This window comes from Schistocerca cancellata, chromosome 3, assembly GCF_023864275.1.
Source record: "Schistocerca cancellata isolate TAMUIC-IGC-003103 chromosome 3, iqSchCanc2.1, whole genome shotgun sequence".
NCBI classification, from domain to species: domain Eukaryota; kingdom Metazoa; phylum Arthropoda; class Insecta; order Orthoptera; family Acrididae; genus Schistocerca; species Schistocerca cancellata.
The window spans coordinates 374,302,157-374,327,063 of record NC_064628.1 but is presented as its reverse complement, the minus strand read 5'-3'; the positions used below and the strand labels follow the sequence as shown (position 1 = coordinate 374,327,063).

General features: G+C 39.8%; 1 protein-coding gene across 1 annotated transcript in view; it reads left to right on the top strand.

Annotated features, from left to right (window-relative positions):
• The window catches only part of LOC126175060 (nucleotide exchange factor SIL1), an 86,856-nt gene that overhangs the window by 39,118 nt on the left and 22,831 nt on the right, over positions 1-24,907 (top strand). The window contains exons 3-4 of the mRNA XM_049921578.1: positions 3,145-3,380; positions 5,276-5,591. Of these exons, the coding sequence (XP_049777535.1) occupies positions 3,145-3,380; positions 5,276-5,591 (552 nt within the window). The remainder of the gene's footprint in view (positions 1-3,144; positions 3,381-5,275; positions 5,592-24,907) is intronic.

Below are 24,907 nucleotides of genomic sequence, written 5' to 3'. Positions count from 1 at the left end.
TTATACCAGACCGGGATTCAAACCTGGGTCTCTTGTGAAATGCCACAAGTAATGAGGTTAATTGGCAAGGGGCATTACATTAGTAGTTTGCGGATAATTAGAGAATTTGGGTCTGATGGGAGACGTGCCTGGGTAGTGGTGACCACTGTGTCCGGATGGCACCTCACTTAGCCAGGCAGTCTGATATTCGCGTGAGTCTCTCGATATCTTGCTTACAGACATCGTGTTTACTTTGCTTGTTTCCGTGTCCAAGTGGATGATGTTGATTTTGTGAGGTTTTCGCTTGTGACCCCATTGCTTCTTATGTGTTACTGTTCTTGGTGTCTTGCTCAGTCATCTGTCATTGTGTGTGTCCATCCTTTCCCGTTCGTCCATCTTGTTTGTTCGCGGGCCGCTCCCGTTCGGTCTCACTGCACTTTCATTCATGGCCATCCCACGACTGGAATGGTCGCAGTTACAACAATAACGATTCACATGTTCCTGTTTCTTAAGGCTTTTGTGGCTTCTGTTTGCTCTTCCATGTCAAGAGCGTCAGTTGCTTTCATGCCCCGTTTACATATTTTACAGAGAACTTCGCATTACAGTATTGAGTTTGCTTTACAAGACCCTAATAGTCTTATCACTTCTTTAAGCAAGTTTACAGTTACCTTTGCACATTCCATAGAAGAAACATACCTCACAGGCAAACAAAGCACTTAAGAACAAAACACAACAATGATGTTTAAGATCTCATTGTTATTCACAGCTGACTGATAAACAGCAGCTGAGGTAGTAGAGTGATACGTCAACTGTGGACAGAACAGAAGATGGGACCAAACTTGTGCTCTGATCACTACTTGGTTGTTGCTATGGTAGCTGTCCTGTAAACAACTGAAGATGTTAAACCTGTAACATGCATCTGCTGCAAATGAAAGTGACTCGTTGTGGCAGACCCCATATTTATTTTGGCATATCTATCTGTTTTGCATTATTACCTGCAGTATGCCATTTCAAGGTAATGGCACAGTGAAGATTTATCACAAAACTGTCATCCTTATCACTAAATGTCATTTAATGATGCATCAACAATATAAGCCTTCATTAGAGACTTTCTACATCTTACCATTGTTAACGCATCCTGGGACTTTCTTAAGAATGCTATACAAGTATGTTTTGCAATATTCAAAGTTAATTATATTTCTGTCTGATTAGAAAGTGACTGAAGTAAATATTTGGCTGTTTATTTCTGAATATGTGGTAACTTCTGAGTGTGTGGTTAGGTGGGGACCTAAGAACAACTTAAATAACCATGGGTGAAACAAGCAGCTTATTCTTCATTGTCACAAATATTTTGCTGTTTATTTTAGAGTACCTGGTGATTTCTGAGTGTGTGGTTAGGCAGGAATCTAAGAGTACAGCTTAAATTGCTGCAAGTTAGGTGAGCTGCAATGACATGTATATTCTTTGTTACAAACATTTAGCTGTTTGAGAAGAGGAGGAATGAGCATGTGCAAGGTGAGACGTGTCTTAAACCACTTCAGTTTGGAGCAGATGGATATTATAGGTTTAACATCTTGTGTAAACAGTTAGCTGTCAGTCACTTTGTTATTCTAATCCATGTAGTGTATAATGACCTTGTCTTCAGTAGTACATTAAAGTCTAATCTTCATTTTCCTGTTCTTCCCCATCATTGCCTTTTTTATTTTTTATTTTAATTGTGCAAGTTTGTTGTCCAATCTGTTTTGGGACATGCCTGTGTCACATGTCTTCACTGAGCAAAAATACTTTATAAGCCTCTTTTCGTGTTTTTCCTTTTCGTATCACTCCTCCTTTTGCATATTGAATACCTCCAATATTACGAAGTAGTGACACATCATCAAGATACTTATGTGTCTCTTGCTTCTCCATCCATTTTCCTGCTGATAATATAGTCCATAAGGGACATATATTATCGGATATTGCATTTCTGAAAAAAATTGAGTTAGTTATTTTCAATCCATTGAAAGTCAAAAACTTTCTTGATACTTTTCCATTCCCATTAATAGTATTTTCTCCCATTCTTCTGCTATGTGTTGAATTGATAATTTTCCAATTAGTACACTCGTATCTCAGAATGAAATTACCTATGACTATTATTTTATTTACTTAGCATTTGTTGTAGTACGTTATAGACAACTTTGGATTCTTCTGCTTGATTTTTTTCAGCTGCACAAAACATAATCATTATTAGGCTCCTTCCATGCTCTTTTCATGTCAGTGGTAGTGTAAACTGGTACAGTCTTTTATTTTATTTTCCCACTTCATGTATATATGCTTCACTACCCTGTTACTTACTCTTCGTGTTATACTGTCAAGAAATATTCTCCTAAATATTTGTTCCCTTGGCTTTTCTTCTTGTTACGGAAATTGTTACTACATTAGTGGGCTTCAATATTAGTTAGAAATCCAGAATCACTAGTGCTTCTTCATGGTTTATTTATCTTCTGCGAGATCCTTCTGATATTGCCAAGACAGAGTATTGTAAGTAGTTTTAATGTCCCTGGATGACTTACAAACCCCTCTCAAATTCCAGATACAGTTCATACTCTTACCAGAGGTAGAGCATTTCCTCTGACTACCAAATATTGACAGTATAGCAATAATATTTCTCCAGAGCCCTGTTCGCTAAGCAGAGTACACTGATAGTTGGTCACATGGATTCTGGGCAATGGGTTTTGTGTTCACATCACCACCCTACTAGTACTCTTACAGTTTTTCTGTTGTGCCTATTGTTCTCTGCACTGAAACTGGGCATAGCTATCAGATTGTTCATATTGCTTATTCACTTGTACATTTTTACAGATTTTTTAATCTCCAATTCTCCAATCCGAGATCAGGTGTGGGTATCAAGCTATTCAGGTTGCTTATTCACTTGCTTTTATCAGAACAGTACTAACAAGTAGGTTTCATTGCTGTTGACTGTTTACAAATAACTGACAAAAAATTTTGATCAGCTGCACCTGATGGAAAAATAGATTCTATAATTTTTGTTCCATGCTCCTGTGCAGAATTTTTAAACAGCACTTTTTGGCAAGAAATTTAGGGGTAAATTTTATTTTATGAAGTAGATATCAGTGTGATAGCAACATTCCAACAAAACAATTAGTGGATAACATTTATTTGCAGGACATTGAACGAGTGCGGAAGAGATTTAGATCATATGATGAATTGAAAAAGAAATTTGAAGAATTAAACTTGAATATAAAAACTGATCTAGAATTATTGAATGAGTTGCTTGCAAAGTTCAGAGCAAGTGAACTGAAAGAGGATGAGGGCGAAGATGAATTATTAGCCATTTTGACTGATCTAGAATATATGGTGCACCAAGTGGACAATGCAAAGGAGTTTGTTCAAGCAGGAGGGTGAGTACTTAATCTAAATTGGATAAAATTTCACTGAATGCAAAGGAGTTTGTTCAAGCAGGAGGGTGAGTACTTAATCTAAATTGGATAAAATTTCACTGAATTTTTTAATGAATTAATAGAAATCTGTAATTTAAGTTAAATAGTTTAAGAAATATTGTTACATAACAATAAGAATTAGTTTTTGGTTAGATTATGTCTACCAATCTCTGTGCTTTCAGTGTGACACTTCTACCTGATAAAATGTATGAGCACATTATTGCAGTAAATAAATTATAGTATGCAATAAATTTTTATAAAGATGGCGGAGGCAGCAACGATGATGTGCTGTCTGCACAAATGGATAGTGAAAAAGGATCTTCAAAAAATGGAGATCAAAGCAGTTCACTGAAATTGAATATGTCTATTTGCCCACAACTGTTCATTTACTCTTGATTTAACTTTCTGCAGACTGTTTTCCTTTTTTCCTTTGTTACACATGGTCCCAAGAAATGATATCCTTGTTGTAACTTCTGCTTAAATGGCTGAAACTGAATAAAAATTATTTTAAAATATGAAGATGAGTGTGCTGTCACCCATCAAGTTTATTTATCAGCAAAATTCTACATGTGTGTACAATCAATGTTTGAAGGTTAACAAATCTAAGGACTCCAGAAGCACAAGTCACTGATGAAGCAGTGCCGTGTGATGTACAGCTGTGACCAGCATATTCACGTGAATCATAAATAAGGTTTTATTTGGCAGAAAGCTTAACATTTGCTTGAAACATTAGATGTTTATGAACATATTATTTAAAGAGTAATATTTCCCAAAATAGAAGTTGCTGTGTTGTCTTCCCTTGTCACTGGTGTGCAAATGTGGTGTTTCAGTGAAGTGATTAAAACACAGGTAAAAAGCACAGATTTGAAAAAGGCTGCATCTTTTTCAGTGTATCCAGGCTGCAGTAATCCAGTATCAGAAACCACAGCAATCACATTATCAAATGATCCAAAAGGAATATCAACTTCATAATCAAATCTGTGCCACACACATGTTAAGCTGCTCATTATCTCAGTACAGAAAGTTAGTTGTTGATTCTAAAATGAAGGCATATGATGAAATACTGATCATGTGGCATGACCTGTGGTTTGTCAATTTGAAAATTACTTGTGCTTCAGTAGGTTTTAAAAACATCAACCTTCAAACATCGATTGGACATAAATGCCCTATTTTTGCAGGTAAATGACTTTGATGGGTAGTAGAACACACATACATATCTGTATTTTGAAATCGTTTTTATTTCATTTTAGCTTCTTGAGCTTGGATACTCCATTGTAAGACCTCTTGCTTCAGCATTACAGTTAATTCTAAGATTATCAACACCACTGTTCCATGTCTATTGACAGGCTGGTAATGCTATATGGGTTACAGTTTTTTCTATAACTGTACCTCTGTCTCTCTATTAGCTAACTGTAAAGCTTTTATGTATAGAGATCGATTATTCGCAGGATTCTTGGAATAAGGAGTAGTGGAGTACATTTGCGTGGGAATAAAATCTGTCGGTTTTGATTTCTTATGGTTAGCACCTGTCATTATTGTTGACTTTATCTAATGTAGTTCTGCTGGAGTAAACAGTAAACATCAGATGTTTATAAAGATGCATATATACATATGAATATGCATAGTAAAAAGTGATTCCATCAATAATAATAATAATAATAATAATAATAATAATAATAATCTAATTACATTTCATTTATTTTAGTCACAGATCTGGTAGAGCAGAAGACTAACCATCTGAAATAAATAATAAATCGAGCATATCATAATGAGCAAAGAAGTGCGATTATTTGTGTGTGTGTGTTTTATTATTCCACAGAAATGATCACGTGGCAAAACCTTCCCTTTGTTTTTAGGATTTTGGAGATACTGCCATTGCTGAATGCCACCTCTCCGCGACTACGTTCAGTCGCAGCACACTTATTGGGCTCAGCAGCGCAGAGCAATCCTAGAGTGCAGATTGCTCTGCTAGAGGCAGGTGCACTTCCAGCACTTGTTCGTGCTGTTGCACTAGACACAGATCCCACAGTTCGTTCTCGTGCACTGTTTGCCTTATCTTGCCTTATTCGCAATTTTCCAATTGCTCAGGCACAGTTTGTAACTGAAGGAGGTTTGTCAGGCCTTGCAGAATTGTTTGCTGGTGGTGATAGCCATGACAAACTAAAACTCCAGGTATGTTTTGTAAATGTTAAAAACAGAAAAGTCATTGTTACAGAATTATTTTATCCTGGACCATGTAATCATAGTTGGTCTCCAGAAAGTAATACACCTTTTACAATCACAATATAACTAGTAAAAATATTTTATATCACAACTGTGTAACTTGTATTGCTTCTCTTCATAATCCTCAGTAAATTCAAACACTAGCCATATTGTGTAGTAAGGGTCTCTTTCTATCCCTGCTTTATATTCATGTCTTCTCCATTGCCAGATGATTGAGAAAGGCAGTGACCGCTTATTTCAGCTCTTCATCACTGTGAAATATTGTTCATTGGGAAAATCGTACAATTTTATGAAACTGTGAAAAGCAAGAAGCCAAATAAAAGTTATAGTGTTGGTGACAAAAAATTTCAGAGTTGAAACTGTTGGGAGAAATTGCAATTTCATTTGTGGTGAGGCATTTTCATAGAAGAGCACATTGACAATTCTGAACTGCCATCACAATCTGCATAGAGCTTCACTGAATATGTTAGCTTAAGGATAAAAAAAAAAAAAAAAAGGAATAAACCATTCTGCTTCAGAAATGATTTCATGTATTTTGGTACTGAATCTTTATCTTTTGTGATCTGATTAGAGAAGACGCAAAACTGACATTTGCTCAAATGTACACAATTAAGACTTCAGTTTTTATTTCTTGTTGCAGTTTGCATCAGTATTACGATTTTTTTATTCAAGCAAATTCCCAAAACATTTAAAGCTACAACTACTCACTTATTTTTATGCTCATCAGTATATTGTTGTTGTGGTCTTCTGTACAAAGACTGGTTCAATGCAGTTCTGCACATTGCTCTGTTAAGAAAATCCAGAGGCAATGAAGAGAAGTGTTTGGGCCATATTCTTCCATAAGTCCTCAACTGATGATAAGACATGTCATGGATTTGGTCCATCAGGAGAAAATTTGTGGTGCAAATACAGTGGGGCTCAGGCAACTGGAGAGTCTTATTCTCACCAGCATTCTCTTCTTGCTGCTGTTATTACAGCAATTAAACCTATTTTCAGATATTTGGCTGCATGGGCAGACACAGAACCCAAATGAATGTTTCAACAGCATAATTTGGAACTGCCTTCCTAAAACTGCATTTATAGGCATGCATACAATGAAACTAGGAGTTCATGATGCTGTTATTACATTCAGTTGTGGTAATATTGGAAATTGTTGGGTACTGAAAAAGCTGGGGATTAAACCTGGTGAAAGTATGATCACTGGGCTGCAACATTGCAATAAAATGAGGATAGCCAATGCAGACAGGTCTGCATCTAATATGGCCAAGAAAGCAGGACAAACATCCAGGAAGGTGAAAAAGAAACTGGAAGACCTGCTAAAGGGGCCATCATATACAGCAAGAGAGTTTTAATTAACTGTAAGTAACAAATTCCAAAAGTTTTTTTTCTTTAAAGTCAATTTCCCGCAAACTAAAATTATCAGTACATATGCCCCATTATATCAGAAACTATCATAGATAAATGAATGAAATTTTCAGAGAATCTGCATAACATAAAAAGCCACATCACATTCATGAATAGTCCCCCATTAGGAAGTTCACAAAAAATATTTTCTGCAGAAAAAACTTAATATTTTTTTTAATAAATTTAAAAAAGTGTTTCTTAAAAACTATAAAATGGATAAAGTAGATTTTAGTACAGCTGACTCTATTAGCACCATGTAACATACAGTAAAAATATTAAGGTCCTGCATCAAATAGTTTTTTTCAGAAATGGGTCAAATACTGCCTAAATTAACATGGGTTAGATAGGCAGGATGTGATCCCCTTAAGGTAACCCCAAAGAAGAAATTGCAAGGGGTTAAGTCACATGACCTGGTTGGTTGCCATTACACAAGATGTGGCAATGTGATAACTGCTCCTGGAGGAATTCAATCGTTTCATGGGAAGAATGACAAGTGGCACCATACTGCTGAAATCACAACTCTTGACTGTGCATTTCATTGAAACGAGGCCATAAAAAATCTTTAATCATCACATGGATCAGTTTCCATTTAACTATCACAGCTTGTCCAGTCTCATCTTCAGAAAAATAAGTGCTACCCACCCAAAAGCCACACCATACTGCCACTTCCCGTGAATACATTTCCCTCTCATGAACCATGCAAAAATTTCCTATGGCAGCTCTGTTGATTCATAAATCCATTTAAGTGGAAGTGAACCTTGTCACTAAAGATGATAATACTTACAAAACTGTTGTCTTCTCAATAACCCTTGAACAGAATGTTGCCTCTTCTCATGATCAGATTCTTTCAGCTACTGCACTAACTGAATACTGTAAGAGTGGTTATAGAAATCATACTGGAGAATTTGCTGTACTATGCCCAGTCCTTGGGAATAGTGAAAAACTGATGTCACTAGACTAACAGCCACACTGTCACAAACCACCACAATATTTTGCACAGATTGGCCAGAATAAGGATACCCAGAACACTTAATGTTCTCTGCTGAATCCATTTCATTGAACTTTGCAATAAGTCCGCAAATTGGTGAGGTTTTTTTTTTTTACATTGCACAGTAGAATCACCCAAAGATTTCTCACAGTTGTTGTATAGTTTTCTATGTTTTGATAAAATGTTTTCACTATTAGCACGTGCTGCACAATAGTAAACTGCTACACGATCAGGCATACTGTGATGAAATGTGAGAAATCCAAACTGAAGCAGAAATCTGAATGTTTATGGAAACCAAAATGATACACCTCAGAGTGATCAACTAACAAATAAAAATGTACTGCACAAATCAGAATGACAACTTTTTGAAGGACACTTTACTTTTGTTGATTTTCATGTTGTTATATCCTTTCAAGACACTATCTATTCCTGCAAACTGGTCTTCTGAATCCTTTGCTGTTTCTGAGAGAATTTTAATGCCATCGGCAGACCTCTTGGAACTTTGCTTTACACATCTCTCTGTAATTTTCTTCACAGCTTGATCAGTCTACATGTGGAATAACATTATAACTTTGGGGTGGGTTACAATGCATTTTCACTCCCTTCTCAACTAATACTTCCCTTTCAATTCCTTTGAATAGTATAATTGAAGTCTGGTTTCTGTACAATTTGTAAATGGCTGTTTGCTCCCTGTATTTTGTCCTTGCTACCTTTAGAATTCCATAGAGTGTATTCCAGTCAGCATTGTCAAAAGCTTTCTTTAAATCTACAAATGTTACAAACTTAAGTTTGCCTTTCTTCAACCTATGTTCTAAGTTAAGTTGTTGGGTCAGTATTGCCTCCCAGGTTCGTATATTTCTCTGGAACCCAAACTGATCTCCCCAAGGTCAGCTTCTTTGTCAGTTTTTTCCATTCTTCTGTAATTTGTGGCAGTAGTTCACAACCATGATTACTTAACTGAGAGTTCCAAAATATTCACACCTGCCGTCTTTGGAATTGGAATAATTACATTCCTTTTGAACCCCGAGTGTAGTTCACCTGTCTCACATATCTTGCACATCAGGTGGAATAGTTTTGTCATGGCTGACTCTGTCAGTAATCCTGAAAATTTTGTCTAATCCAGTGCATTGTTTAGCCTTTGGACTTTGAGTCCACATTGAAGTTGACTTCTCACCCCTGGTCAACTGGGAGATTGTTTCACAGTGCGGCAGACAGCAAAAGACTTTTAGGAGGGTGGAGGGGAGCAGTGTGTACTGTCTGGACCTATACCTCCTTATTCACATGGTCTCCAATTTTGTGACTGTCGTGTTACAATCCACACCTCACGCATTGAGAGTGTCTCGCACAACACCTCCAGGCCTTGGTTGTATTCCAGGGGCTGTCCTCCAGTTGGGGGAGGGAGTGTCAGTTCCTTCATTCCCTACATCTATACCACTGGTGGTTTCCACACCATTGGTGCAGCCAGAGGTGCCTAGTCATTCTCTGGCACTACGGATGATGACACCTGTCAAGATCCCCTCCTCTTAAGACAAGGACTAACAGCCACAACCGAGCGAGGTGGCGCAGTGGTTAGACACTGGACTCGCATTCGGGAGGACGACGGTTCAATCCCGCGTCCGGCCATCCTGATTTAGGTTTTCCGTGATTTCCCTAAATCACTCCAGGCAAATGCCGGGATGGTTCCTCTGAAAGGGCACGGCCGTCTTCCTTCCCCATCCTTCCCTAATCCGATGAGACCGATGACCTCGCTGTCTGGTCTCCTTCCCCAAAACAACCCCCCTAACAGCCACAGCCTGCAGCTGAAGAAAAGTATGGTTCTCTTTGCTCCCAGAAGGTAAAATGGGGAAATCTTCTCAGAAATCTGTCCCAGAAGAATAAGCAGAAAGGCAAACTACTTTCTGAGGCTTCGGACCTTCTGCTTCCTAGCCTTGCTGTAGTTGAGCCTCTGCACGTGGACGACAACAGATCGTGCAGTCAGGTGGCAAAGCAATCACACTCATATTTTTCATTTACCACTTTCTCAGAGCTGACACACGAACACTCCTGCAATGGAACTATAATGACTACTATTGCCATTTGCCCGAACTCTGTCATCTAATGGCTACTTATACTGCAATTGGCATAGTGCTTCAGGAAACATGGTTTAGGGACTATAGCTCCCTGCTCTGAAAAACTACCACCCCTACTGGATTAATTGCATTAATGTCGAGAGAGCGTCCAGTCATATCTGTATCTTCTATGCTCTGATATTTTCAGTGAGCAGGTGGCCCTTACCACTGCCCTAGAAGCCGTAGCCTTCTACATCTACATCTACATTTATACTCCGCAAGCCACCCAGCGGTGTGTGGCGGAGGGCACTTTACGTGCCACTGTCATTACCTCCCTTTTTTGTTCCATTCGCGTATGGTTCGCGGGAAGAACAACTGTCTGAAAGCCTCCGTGCACACTCTAATCTCTCTAATTTTACATTCGTGATCTCCTCGCGAGGTATAAGTAGGGGGAAGCAATATATTCGATACCTCATCCAGAAACGCACCCTCTCGAAACCTGGCGAGCAAGCTACACCGCGATGCAGAGCGCCTCTCTTGCAGAGTCTGCCACTTGAGTTTGTTAAACATCTCCGTAATGCTATCACAGTTACCAAATAACCCTGTGACGAAACGCGCCGCTCTTCTTTGGATCTTCTCTATCTCCTCCGTCAACCCGATCTGGTACGGATCCCACACTGATGAGCAATACTCAAGTATAGGTCGAACGAGTGTTTTGTAAGCCACCCCCTTTGTTGATGGACTACATTTTCTAAGGACTCTCCCAATGAATCTTAACCTGGTACCTGCCTTACCAACAATTAATTTTATATGATCATTCCACTTCAAATCGTGCTGCACGCATACTCCCAGATATTTTACAGAAGTAACTGCTACCAGTGTCAGGGTCTACAAGTCAGTTAGGATGACAATATGTAATGTTTATTTCCCCAGATGGACCTTTCCATTATCATGAGCTGTTAAGAGTTAGGAGAACAGCTCCCTGCCCCATTCCTCTTATTGGGGGACTTAAATGCCCATAATCTTCTGTGGGGTGGCGACACTATGTCTCACAGAGGCCAGTACTAGAACACATCCTTTCATAATTAGACCTCTGCCTACTCAACACTGGATCTGCAGCCCATTTCAGTATAGCCCCCAGAACATTTTCAGCTTTTGATCTCACAGTTTGCAGCCTGAGTATTTTACCCCTGATTTAGTGGTTAGCCCAGAGTGATCTTTGTGACAGTGACCATTTTCTTATTGTTCTCTCCTTCTCTGCTTGGACATCTAGAACATGCTCCATTTGGGTAGCTTTGGAAAGCTGATTGGCAGGCTTTCTCCTCTGCAGTTTTTTCAGCTAGTTGTGTGATGAATATTGACAAATTGGTACAATACCATGCTCCTCCGGCTCATTCAGATGACTGCCTGTGCCATGGTGGTCTGAAGAATAGCCACAGCTATCAGGGAATGCTACAGGGCACTTCAACAGCACAAGCTCCATCCCTCTATGGATAATTTAATAGAATTCAAGAGACTCTGGGCGAAAGTGCGGTTTTTAATAAAGAAAAGGAAGCGGGGGTGTTGGGAGAACATGTCTCAACTATGTGATTCTACACCCCATCGTCCCAAGTACAGACTAAACTCTGCCACATTTGCGGCCTTCCATCACCCATGGCAGCTCCTGGCATTCTTGTAAATGGTAATATCTGCTCTGATCCTGTGGTACTTGCTGAATGTTATGCGGCACACATCAATGAAGTGTCCACTTACAGTAATTGCCATCCTCATTTCCTTGCCTTAAAACATCTTATTGAGTGCTGCTTGTTATCTTTCCATGCACATGGCTCTCTCTCTCATACAAATGCTCAAACACCTTTGTGCTGACAGCAAGAAACATATCCTCTGGCTTTTTAATTGCATTTGGCAAGAGGAAGTATTTCCCTCTCAATGGCGGGAAGGTATTATTATTCCTGTCGTGAAATCAGGAAAGGAACCACATATTTTAACAAATTACCTGCCAATTTCTCTAACGAATGGGCTGTGTAATCTATTCGAACGAACGGTCAATCGCTGTCTTTGTTGGTGCCTTGAAGCCAGAAGGCACATATCATGATTCTGAAGTGGGTTTTGGGCTTTCCGGTCCACCACAGATCACCTGGTTTGTTTGGTATCTGCAGTGTGCAATGCTTTTGCACATTGCCAACATCTGATTGCTGTGTTCTTTGACCTACAGTAGGCATACGATACCACCTAGTGACATCACATCCTCTCTACACTACATGAGTGGGGTTTCGGGGGCAGTTTACCCATTTTTATCCAGAATTTCCTAGCTCTCCAATTTTTTCAGGTCTGGATAGGTTCGGCTCTCAGCAACCACTATGTACAGGAAGCTGGAGTCCCTCAGGGATCAGTTCTGAGCATAATGCTGTTTGCTATCGCCATAAATGGTATCGTAAATGCAATGGGCCCCACAGTTTCTCTATCACTGTACGTGGATGATCTTTGCCTGTACTGTGCCTCTGCATCACCGTTCACTGTGCACCACTAAGCGATAGCCTTAGGGGGCTGTCTGGAGAGTCCATAATTGGACCCTGAACCACGCCTATCAATTTTCTCCTGCAAAATCATGAGTTATGCATTTTTGTCGACTCAGGACTGTGCACCCACACCTAGAAATTTATATTGGTCACCAGTTACTCAAAGTCATTGACACTTTCCAATTCTTAGGTGTTTTATTTGACCACAAGCTAACTTGGCTGTCACATGTCCACCAGCTCAAGGCAACTTGTATGAAGAAGCTGAATGCTCTCCATTTTCTTAGTCACTCCTAGTGGGGCACGGACCGCACAGTTCTCCTGAGATTTTACAAAGCACTGATTTTATTCCACTTGGACTATGGATGTGTTCCCTAAGGGTCGGCAGCACTGTCCATACTGAGCCTGCTGGACCGTGTTCACAACATTTGCATGCGGTTGGCAATGGGGACCTTCCATACGAGCCCTGTTGACAGCCCCCTAGCAGAAGCTGGTGTGCCAGCACTGTGGCTTAGTTGACAGCAGCTTGTGGCAAGTTATGCAGTCACAGTCTGTCAGATGCCTACCCACCCATGTCACTCAACACTGTTCCACAACCAGCAGTTCAGACTCTTTGTGCATTGCTCAAAACTGGGAAGGCCATCTGGGAGCCAACTCAATTTTCTACTGAAGGACCTCCAACAGCCTCCGTTAGTCTGTGTTCCTAGAGCTCCCTCTCAACACCCTGTGTGGGCTTACCATGTCCTGTGATATTAATGGACCTCTTTTGTGGCCCCAAGGATGATGCTGATCCTACCCTTCTTCAACACCTCTTTCTTTCAATCCTCCACAATTATTTGGTATGCATCTACACAGATGGATTGAAAGTCAATGGCAGAGTCAGTTATGCTTTTGCACGTGCAAGGGGACACAAGATGCACTCTCTGCTGAGTGCTTGCAGTGTATACACTGCAGAGTTGATTGCCATCTCTAAGGCTTTGCAGTATGTCAAATCCCAGGCCACAATGAACTTTCTGATCTGTAGTGATTCTATGAGTTGCTTAAAAGGCATAACCCTGTGCTATCCCAAAAATCTTTTGGTCGCCAACATCCAGGACATACTGGCTGACCTCTATAGCTCTGGAAAGATGGTGAGTTTCATCTGGACACTGAGCCACGTAGCCATATCACGAAATGAACTCTCTGACCATCTAGCAACTACAGGAGATCAACTTCACATCAGGATACCTGGCTCAGACTTACGATTACAACTCCGATGCAATATTTTTATGCTCTGGTAATTGGAATGGCTGGCTACTACAACCCAAAAGAAGTTGAGAGCAATTAAAAGATCCACTAAGGTGTGACATACATCTTTCCAGGCCTCTCGGGAAGATCAACTGTATTGTGCTGACTACACATTGACCACATGAGACTCAGCATGAGTTCGTTTTGCATTGGAAGGATCCTCCTCACTGCAGCTGCGGTAGTCTGCTGATGATAGCATATGTTCTTTTGAGTGGGGCCTGCTGGCTGATCTGCTGCCCACTCTCAGCTTGCCTATCTCACTTGCGGATAACCTGACAGACACTACCAAAGTGTTGCATTTCAAGAGGGAGAGCAGATTTCACTGTAACCTATAGTGATCTTCCACTTCCAGTGTTAGGGGGTGGTTATGGGGGTGAGAGCATCCCCCTGTGGTGGGCAGACCTTTTCTACAGAGCTGAGTTGAGGGTCTGAATCAGAGGATCAGATGGTTCTGTGACAGTGTAGGCTGGAGATTCCTCGACTTTTGCCATAGGATAGTGGTGTTTTGGGTTGCACTTAATAGGACAGGAGTCCATTATACTCAGGAGACAGCTATACATATAGTGGGGTTTTTGTGGAGTGGACTGGATGGTTCTTTAGGTTAGAAGGTCTCAGGGAAGTACAGAAAGGGCTCCAGTGTCAAAGAGTACAAAGCAAACAGAGGATGAGCATTAGACCTTTCAACAAGTGGTATTGTAGCTGTAAATTGTCATAGTTGTGCTAAAGAACCAGAGCTTGAAGTGCTAATAGAAAGAGTTGAAGCTCAGACCATTATAGGTGCTGAAATTTTACAAAGGGAATAATATTGTTCAGAAAAGATAGATTAAATGAAGTTGATGTTGGTCTGTTTATTTCAGTTAGAAATTCAGTTGATATTTTTCTGAGAGACAGTCTCCATGCTATACAAACTAACTATGTAAGTGTGGAATAAATGTGGCTTAAATACAAAGAAATAGTATTGACAGCAATTGAGAGATATCTGTACTAATAATAAATGTGTAAAGCCATGTGTGTGTCTTAACACACTAATCTCCAAAACTGCTTGACAAATTTTCATGGTGTTTTCACCAGTAACTTGAGCATAACTTTGTACAACGTAAAGGCTTTATTTCCTGAAAATTATATCACAGAAAAGATATCATAATTTAAAGTTTAAACAAAGAAAAATCCAGAATTATGAAAAGAATAGATTGCTGCTCACTATATAGAGGAGACACTGAGTCGCAGATAGGCACAATAAAAAGATTGCTGTACATTTTATCTTTCAGCCAAAAGGCCTTCTTCTGATGTAGAAAATACACACACAAGCACAACTCGCACAGACATAACCACTGTGTTTGGCCATTGAGGCCTGACTGCATACAGCAATTGTCCCTGATGGGAGAATGGTAGGGGTCAGGAGGAGGGTGAGTAGGAATGGGGAGGGATAGCAGGAAAGGGTGGGGGAAGGTGTTGTGCTGCTTGTGGGGACATGCATGGATGTGGTGGGGCAGGATAGTGCTGCGTCCACTTGAGTACTAAAAGGAATCTGTTAAATTTCAGTTACGTGATAAATCACCCAAATCTGAAGTCTGTCAGTTCAACTAGATAGATAATGTTATGGGGAATGCAAATCAAAGGCTGTGTTTTATTGATGGAACTCTTAGAAGGTGCAAGAGGCCTACTAAAGAGACTGCATGTACTATACTTGTCTGCCTCTTGTGTAGTGCTGCTGTGTCGTATGGGATCCATATCAGATAGGATTGAGAGAGGACATCGAAAAAGTTCAAAGAAGGGCGGTTTGTTTTGTATTACTGTGAAATGGGGGAGAGTGTCATGGAGATGGTACATGGGTTGGTGTGGCAATCATTAAGACAAATGATTTTTCATTGTGGTGAGGTCTTTTCATTAAATTTCTATCGTCAGCTTTTTTCTGTAATGCGAAAATATTTTGTTGGCGGTCACTTACATAGGGAGAAATTATCTTATTAATAAAATAAGAGAAATCAGAGCTTGCACAGAAAGATTTAAGTGTTGTGGAGTGGTAAAGAAATAAGATATGCGTAGGTTTGATGAAGCATTTGTTAGACAGTTGTGAGTTACTGTGTAGTCATGTGGATTTAGATGTAGATGATGTCAAATTCTTCTCATAGCGTAGCATCTTGCATCCCGTCTTCATCTACTTCCTCTTCCCTTTCTATAATAACGCATCAAATTTGTTTTCCTTGCGTAGGGCTTCTGTATATTCCTTTGACTCTGAACTCTTTATATTCATACATGTGCTCCTCTTTTGTCCAAAAGTCTCTCTAATTTTGTTATAGGCAGCATCTATCTTTCTTCTAGTAATATTGGCTTCTACAGCTGTGCATTTGACGTCTAGCCATTCTTGCTTAGCTATTGTGCACTTTCTGTCAATCTCATTTTTTACGTTTCCTCCTTCATTTTCATATTTTCAAAAGTTAAATTCAGTGTCTATTGTGATATCCAAGAATTCCTACTGGGCCCTTTTTATATTTTTGACCCTCTGCTGCTTTCCCTATTTCATCTCTCAACACCATCCAATTTCATACAGGTTCCATTTTCTTAATTTCCTACATTTCTGCACTTTCTTGAGTTTTAATTTTCATTTCATAACCAATAAATTACAGCCAGAGTCCACATCTGTGCCTGGAATTGTTTTGCAGTTTAAAATTTGGTTTTGGAATCTGTCTTACCATTATATAATCAGTCTTAACACCTTCTGGTGACTCCAGGTCTCTTCCAAACATACAAGCTTTTTTTCATGATTAAATTATGCTCTGTGCAAAATACTACCAGATGGCTGCGCCTTTCATTTTTTTCCTCAGTCCGTAGTCTCCTACTTTTTCCTTTTCTTTTCCTACAACCGGGAGTTCCACATCATCACAGTTAAATTTACATCTCCGTTAACTGTCTGAATAATTTTGATTATCTCATTGTACGTTCTTCAGATCTCTTCATCCTCTGTAGAGCTAGTTGGCATATAAACTTGCACTGGTGTGATGCCACTATCTGCTATCTAATATAAAGCAAGAAATTAGAATCCCTACTGCTTCAAAAGAAAATTAGAAACATAGCTTATTAGCCACTCTTTCTTAAAAATCATCTCAATATTTACATTCCTGGACTGAAAAGTTCTATTAGCTTCATGCCAAGTAGCAGCTTTTGTTGTAAAACTGTATGAAAAGTAGTGGTGTGTCGCCCAACAAATTGAACTGGTTGCCTGGCCAGAGTGTTTTCACCACACTACATATCTGTAAATACCACTGAATAAAGTGACCACTACTAAAAAGAGCAGAAACACAGCATACAGTGTATCTCACGTTGGCTGCTCATGATACGTTGCTGGCAGTATCCATAAAACTACCTCACCCAATGATATCACTGTCTTTCTCACAGATATAATGCTGACTCCTTGTTTGAATCTGTGCCAACTGATTTTGTTACATTTTCATTTTCTTTGCCTATCAAAGTACCTTTCCTCCAGTCATCATCACACACTTCTTTTGGTGTGATACACAGCATACCAAGTCTTCTAACATCACAGTAGTAAAAGCTTATGTCACAGTAGCAGTAGATAAGTGGCCACATTTTTAGCATTTGTGGCTAGCAATGCCAGTGTCTCCTGTTGATCCTTGGTGCCATTACAGATTTTTCTCTGGTGGAAAGGTCTGGAAGGGGGTCTATTCACTTGTGATGTCAACTGAAAGCTGCTTGTTTTATTTATTTATATTTCATATTCCATAGTAGATCATTTGAAGGATTCTGTTATTGGTATGTTGTGGAACGAGTCAGTTCACGAGGTATGTATACATGTTTAGTGTTAAAATTAATGAAAACGTTATAATTTTTAGTCTTACTCGTGCAACAACATATGTACCTCACAGTTCACTCCAAGTGCCTGGCAGAGTGTTATTTGATCCACCATTACACTATTTCTCCACCATTTCACTCTCTAATGGCATGCAGGGAAAATGGATTCTTAAATGTTTCTAAATGAGCTCCTACTTTTATTATTATGATTGTCATTGCTCCCTGTGTAAGTTGGCAACAGTAAAATATTTTTGCATTCAGAGGAAGAAGTTGGTATTGTAATTTCATGAAAACATTTCAACACAAAGAAAAACACATTTATTTTAATAATTTCCACCCCAACTTGCTTATCATATTCATGACACACTCTTCCCTATTTCACAATAATACAAAACAAGCTGCCCTCTATGGACTTATCTCATGCTCTCTGTCAATCCCATCTGGTAGGAATCCCATATCGCACAACAATACTATTGCAGAGGACGGACAAGTGTAGTGTAATCAGTCTCTTTAGTAGAACTGTTGCATCTTCTAAGAGTTCTGCCAATAAAACACAGTCTCTGATTTGCCTTCCTGACAACATTATCTGTGTGATCATTCCAGTTTAAGTTGTTTGTCATTGTAATTCCTAGGTGTTTAGTGGAACTGACGACATTTACATTTGCTTGCTTTATTGTGTAACCAAAACTTAGCTGATTACTCTTTGTAGTCTTGTGGGTCAGGTCACAGTTTGTTTTATTCTGAGACAATTGTCACTTTTCTCACCATACGGATATCATGTCTAAGTCATTTTGCAATTGTTTGTGATCTTTTGATGATGTTACTTGATGGTACATGATGGCTTAAGTTGCAAACAACCTAAGAGGGCTGCTCAGATTCTCTCTAAATTATTTATATAGATTAGGAACAGCAGAGAGCCCTATGACTTTCCATTGATTACTACGTACCATGATCTTTATGATAGCAAATCATGAATCCCATCGCACAATCAAAGTGCTTGCAATTAGATTAGCAGTCCCTAGAGAGGAATGGTGTTACAAGCATTCTAGAAATCTCTGCACTTAAAAGCAAGGCTTTTTTCGGGTTATCAGTTTTTAAATAGAAATTTGTCCATGGAGTACGAGTCGTCAAGAAGACATGATTTTAAGTTAGTTTTAAAACAGGCTTTGCTACTGTCAGACATTCTGTGTTATTTGGCAAATGATTTTTGTTGTTGCATATTGAACTCGTTTCTGAGCCACTGATAGTTTTAATAATGGGTGCTGCTGTTGTGGTCTTCAGCCAAAAGTCTGGCTCGCTACAGCTCTACATGCTACTCTAATCTGTGCAAGCCTCTTCATCTCTGTGTAACTATTGCAAACTACATCTTTCTGAATCCACATACTGTATTCATATCTTGGACTCCCTCTAAAATTTCACCCCCAACGCTTCCCTCCAGTACTAAATTGGTGATCCCTTGATGCCTCAGAATATGTCCTACCAACTTATCCCCCCTATTAGGTTCTAGCACAGATTTCTCATCTCCCCAGTTCTATTTAGTACCTCCTCATTAGTTACATGATCTATCCATATAATATTCAGCATTCTTCTGTAGCAACACATCTCAAAAGCTTCTATTCTCTTTTTTGTCTAAACTGTTTATCATCCAAGTTTCACTTTCATACATGGCTACACTCCTTACAAATACTTTCAGAAAGGACTTCTAGGCACTTAAATCTAAACTCAGTGTTAACAAGTTTCTGTTCTTCAGAAATGCTTTTCTTGCCATTGCCAGTCTACGTTTTATATCCTCCCCACTTTGACCACCATCAGTTATCTGGCTTCCTGAATAGCAAAACTCACCTACTACTGTAAGTAATTCCTTCAGCATCATCTGATTTAATTTGACTACATTTCATTATCCTTGTTCTACCTTTGTTGATGTTCATCTTACACTGAAGTGCCAAATAAACTGGGATAGGCATGCAGATTAAAATACAGAGACACATTAACAGGTAGAATATGGTGCTGCGATCGGCAGTGCCTATACAAGACAACAAGTGTCTGGTGCAGTTGTTAGATCGGTTACTGCTGCTAAAATGGCAGGTTATCAAGTTTTAAGTGAGTTTGGACATGGCGCTGTTGTAGGCACATGAGCGATTTGACACAGCATCTCCAAGGTAGCAGTGAAGTGGGGATTTTCCAGTATGACCATTACATGAGTGTACCGTGAATATCAGGAATCTGGTAAAACATCAAATGTCTGACATCGCTGTGATCAGAAAAAGATCCTGCAAGAACATGACAGAAATGCAACTATTTCACAGATTGCTGCAGATTTAAATGTAAGCTTTCAGAGCCGAAGGCCCACTCGTGTACCCTTGATAACCTTATATGGAGAGTAGCATGTTAACCTCGAGTTGTAAGAATACCAGATAGTGTAACATCCACAATATCTCTGTTCATCTTTTTTTTTTTTTTTAATGTAAACATACTGCGCTGCTGCTCCAGCTATGTCACCTGTTGGTCCTGCCATCACTTACGCATTAAAATATCCTCAAAAAAACTGAAATATACACTAAAACAAGGAAAATATGCACCAAAAACATACTAACATGTGCTTAAAATAAACTAACCTGCACGCAAAACCAATACCAACTAGAATTAAAATTTAATTGGCATTTCTCACAGTATGATAATACTGAACCAATTCTGAACTGATTTTAGTCGTGTCTGTTGTAGTAAATTACTAAATATTTTTCCTAATCTTTCAGAAAGGCCATCCTGACATCTGACACAATAGTTTCACATTTGGAAAAATCTCCTCTGTGCCACACTATGGTATGGTATGGTATGATAATACTGAACCAATTCTGAACTGATTTTAGTCGTGTCTGTTGTAGTAAATTACTAAATATTTTTCCTAATCTTTCAGAAAGGCCATCCTGACATCTGACACAATAGTTTCACATTTGGAAAAATCTCCTCTGTGCCACATTATGGTATGGAAAAGAACTTCATTGTTGCAAAGTCCCTTGCAAAATAATTCTTGAAAAGTATGTCCGGAATCATCATGCCAGACTTAATGTTTTTCTTTAACTCACAGATTTAACAGCAAGCAAGTAATGGTGATTTTGAATGAACTAAAAAACTTACTTAACAGTATTTCATATGCATTGGGGGAATGCCAGATTACTACAACTGTGTGTGACATCTAATTTGTACTTTTTAAGAAGCAATAGAACCTGATTTAACACTCAGTTTTCAGAGTGCATGAAACATTGATCTGTTTTTACAGTCTAAACAAGCAGCCAATGAGAGCTGTTGTAGAAATACACTATATTTACAAACATTCTTAAATTTTGTTTTTGTCATATTTTATCATTGATGACTACACTTCAGTAATAATTTACAGTAGTTTCAAGCTAAACCTGGCTGACTTGGTAGTAATAATTATTACATGCACCACTACAACTAAGCAAAATTAGGCATATAAGTTAATAGATTCTGTCTAATGATAAATAAAACAGGGAAAAACATACTAAATCATGAAAACATTATTTTAAAAAATTACCCACCTAATTCTTCATTTTTCTTGTGTTTTGAGCAACAAAGACCTTCGCCGGTTTCTCCACGACGAGTGAATGCACAATCTGTCTTTCCACTGCTATTATTGCAAAACCTCTTAGCTGCTCATTCTCATTGAAGATCTGATATAGTTTAGATCTTTAACTTGGATAAGCTACATCCTGAAGAAGCTTCAGACATTGGCATGTGCAGAAACATTCCTAACACAATTGTTGCATTTGGGAAAACGTCCTGCAAGCTCATTTCACAGACGTACTGAGTACTTGTGTCTGTAGTTTGTAAAGCACAGGGGGCAGCAGTTCCAATCTGTTTGCAAGATCCTGTGAATTTATGCCTTCGAAATGCATTTTAGGGTCTCTCAAAGCTTCTACAGGCTTTCTAGGAACACTTCACAGCAGTTACTGACCTGCTGAAACCTTCCCGTCAAAGACATAATAGTGGTGTCTGTCACAACATAGTAGTAATTTACCCTTCAGAAGTTCTCTTCCCCTAACTTTTGTAAGAAGATTGCTCATTAGTAGTTGCAGATCTGGATTCTGTTAACTCAGCAACATTTCCTAAAGATGCAAACAATTCCTCTGCTTCCTTCTTAGCCTTTTCAAAAGTGTTGGCACTAACACTTCACTGTCCGCCACTCCCACCATTCTATCCCTCCCCCTCCCCGCCCCAGCCTCCTCCTTACTCCCACCCAGTCGCCACTTCCATCATGCACTGGTGCTGTTGCTCGCACTGTGGTTTCAGTTTTCTGAGACTGCAGATGTGTGTGCAAGTTGTGTTTGCATGAGAGAGAGAGAGGAGAGAGAGAGAGAGAGAGAGAGAGAGAGAGAGAGAGAGAGAGAGAGAGAGAGAGAGTGTAATTGCATACCTTCTTGCTGAACTGCTTTATTTACTCTGTTGACATGGCAAAAGACATTATGCCACATCACAGCACACAAAGAAAACTAAAATTTTGTGATTTCTTCCAAGAGGCTAGATACTTCACCGAAACATATTGGATCATTTTTGCATGTGTTCTGAAGGTCAACTGGGACTGTAATTGTTGTGTGCGGATGTGAGCCAAATTGGTGACACTTCGCTCTCAGCTTCAGGCTGTGATGGTTTCGGTTACACAGCTTGAGGCTGCAGTGGATAGGCGCCGCTGTTGTGGGCGGGGATCCAACGGACATCTAGCGCATCTAAGTCCTCTGATCAGTCCTCACCGGTGGCCAGCCCAGTTACTGCTTGCACCGAGGTTGACCCCTCAACTGTGGTTGAGTGGGAGGTCACCCCGGGGCATAGTAGGCGGCGAAAGACTTCCCAGATGGCCGCACATAAAGCCTCCCCGGTTTGTCTGACAAACAGGTTCCAGGTACCGGGTGTGAGTCGTGCTTCAGTAGCTCAGATGGTAGAGCACTTGCCCGTGAAAGGCAAAGGTCCCGAGTTCGAGTCTCGATCGGGCACACAGTTTTAATCTGCCAGGAAGTTTCATATCAGCGCACACTCCGCTGCAGAGTGAAAATCTCATTCTGGAAACCTCCCCCAGGCTGTGGCTAAGCCATGTCTCTGCAATATCCTTTCTTTCAGGAGTGCTAGTTCTGCAAGGTTCGCAGGAGAGCTTCTGTAAAGTTTGGAAGGTAGGAGACGAGATACTGGCAGAAATAAAGCTGTGAGTACCGGGTGTGAGTCGTGCTTCGGTAGCTCAGATGGTAGAGCACTTGCCCGCGAAAGGCAAAGGTCCCGAGTTTGAGTCTCGGTCGGGCACACAGTTTTAATCTGCCAGGAAATTTCAGGTTCCAGGTGCTGTCTGTGGCTGACACTGTCGCTGAGCCAGATGCTGTCGCCTGTCCTGTTTCAGAGGAAACCTCTTAGCCTGCAAGATCTGGACAGTCACAGAGGGTGGGATTATTGATAGTTGGGAGCTCCAATGTTAGGCATGTTATGGGGCCCCTTAGGGACATAGCTGCCAAGAAGGGAAAGAAAACCAATGTGCACTCCTTGTGCACACCGGGTGGAGTCATTCCAGATGTGGAACGGGTGCTCCCAGATGCCACGAAGACCACAGGGTGCAGCCAACTGCAGGTTGTTGCTCACATTGGTACCAATGATGTGTGTTACTTTGGATCAGAAGAGTGTCTCTCTGGTTTCGAGCATCTAACAGAACTGGTAAAGGCTGCCAGTCTTGCTTACAAGATGAAAGCAGAGCTGACCATTTGCACCATAGTCGACAGGACCAATTGTGGACCTCTGGTACAGAGCTGAGTGGAGGGTCTGAATCAGAAGCTCAGACAGTTCTGCGACCGTGTAGGCTGCAGATTCCTCTACTTGCGCCAAAGGGTGGTTGGGTTTCAGGTTCAGCTGAATATGTCAGGTGTCCACTATACGCAGGAGGCGGCTACATGCATAGCAAGGGCTGTGTGGCATGGACGTTTCATTTCAAACACGTACACGACTCATATGATTATAGTTGGTGGTGACTTTAATTTACCCTTGATATGTTGGCGAAAATACATGTTTAATTCCTGAGGTATGCATAAAACATCATCTGAAATTGTGTTAAACGCATTCTGTGAAAATTATTTTTAGCAGTTAGTTCATGAACCCACACGAATAGTAAACGGTTGTGAAAATACACTTGACCTCTTAGCATCAAATAATCCTGAGTTAATAACGAGCACCAAAATGGATACAGGGATTAGTGAACACAGAGTTGTTGTAGCGAGACTGAATATTTTAACCCCCAAATCCACCAAAAATAAACAAAAAATATACCTATTCAAAAAGGAGATAAAAATTCACTTGATGCCTTCCGAATTAATAATATAAGTGTAGACCAGATGTGGCTTGAATTCAAATAAATAGTATCGGTAGCAATTGAGAGATTTATACCAAATAAATTAACAAACGACAGAGCTGATCCTCCTTGGTACACAAAACGGATCAGAACACTGTAGCAGAAACAACAAAACAAACATGCCAAATTTAAACAGACACAAAATCCCCACAATTGGCGATCTTTTACAGGAGCTCAAAATTTAGTGCAGACTTCAATGCGAGATGCTTCTAACAGTTACCACAACAAAACTTTGTCTCAAAACGTGGCAGAAAATCCAGAGATTCTGGTCATGTGTGAAGTGTGTTAGCAGCAAGAAACAATCTATGCCTTCTCTGCACGATAGCAATCTAGATACTATCGAAGACAGTGCTGCCAAAGCAGAGTTACTAAACACAGCCTTCCGAAATGCCTTCACAAAAGAACATGAAGTAAATATTCCAGAATTCGAATCAAGAACAGCTACCAACATGGGTAACATGGAAGTAAATATCCTCAGAGTAGTGAAGCAACATAAATCACTTAATAAAAGCAAGTCTTCTGGTCCAGACTGTATACCAGTTAGGTTCCTTTCAGAGTATGCCGATGCATTAGCTCCATACTTAACAATCATATGCAACTGTTAGCTCAATGAAAGATACATACCCAAAGACTGGCAAGTTGCACAGGTCACACCAATATTCAAGAAAGGTAGTAAAAGTAATACACTTAATTACATGCCCATATCATTAATGTCGATATGCAGCAGGATTCTGGAATATATATTGTGTTCGAACATTATGGATTACCTTGAAGAAAACGGTCTAGTGACACACAGTCAACATGGGTTTAGGAAA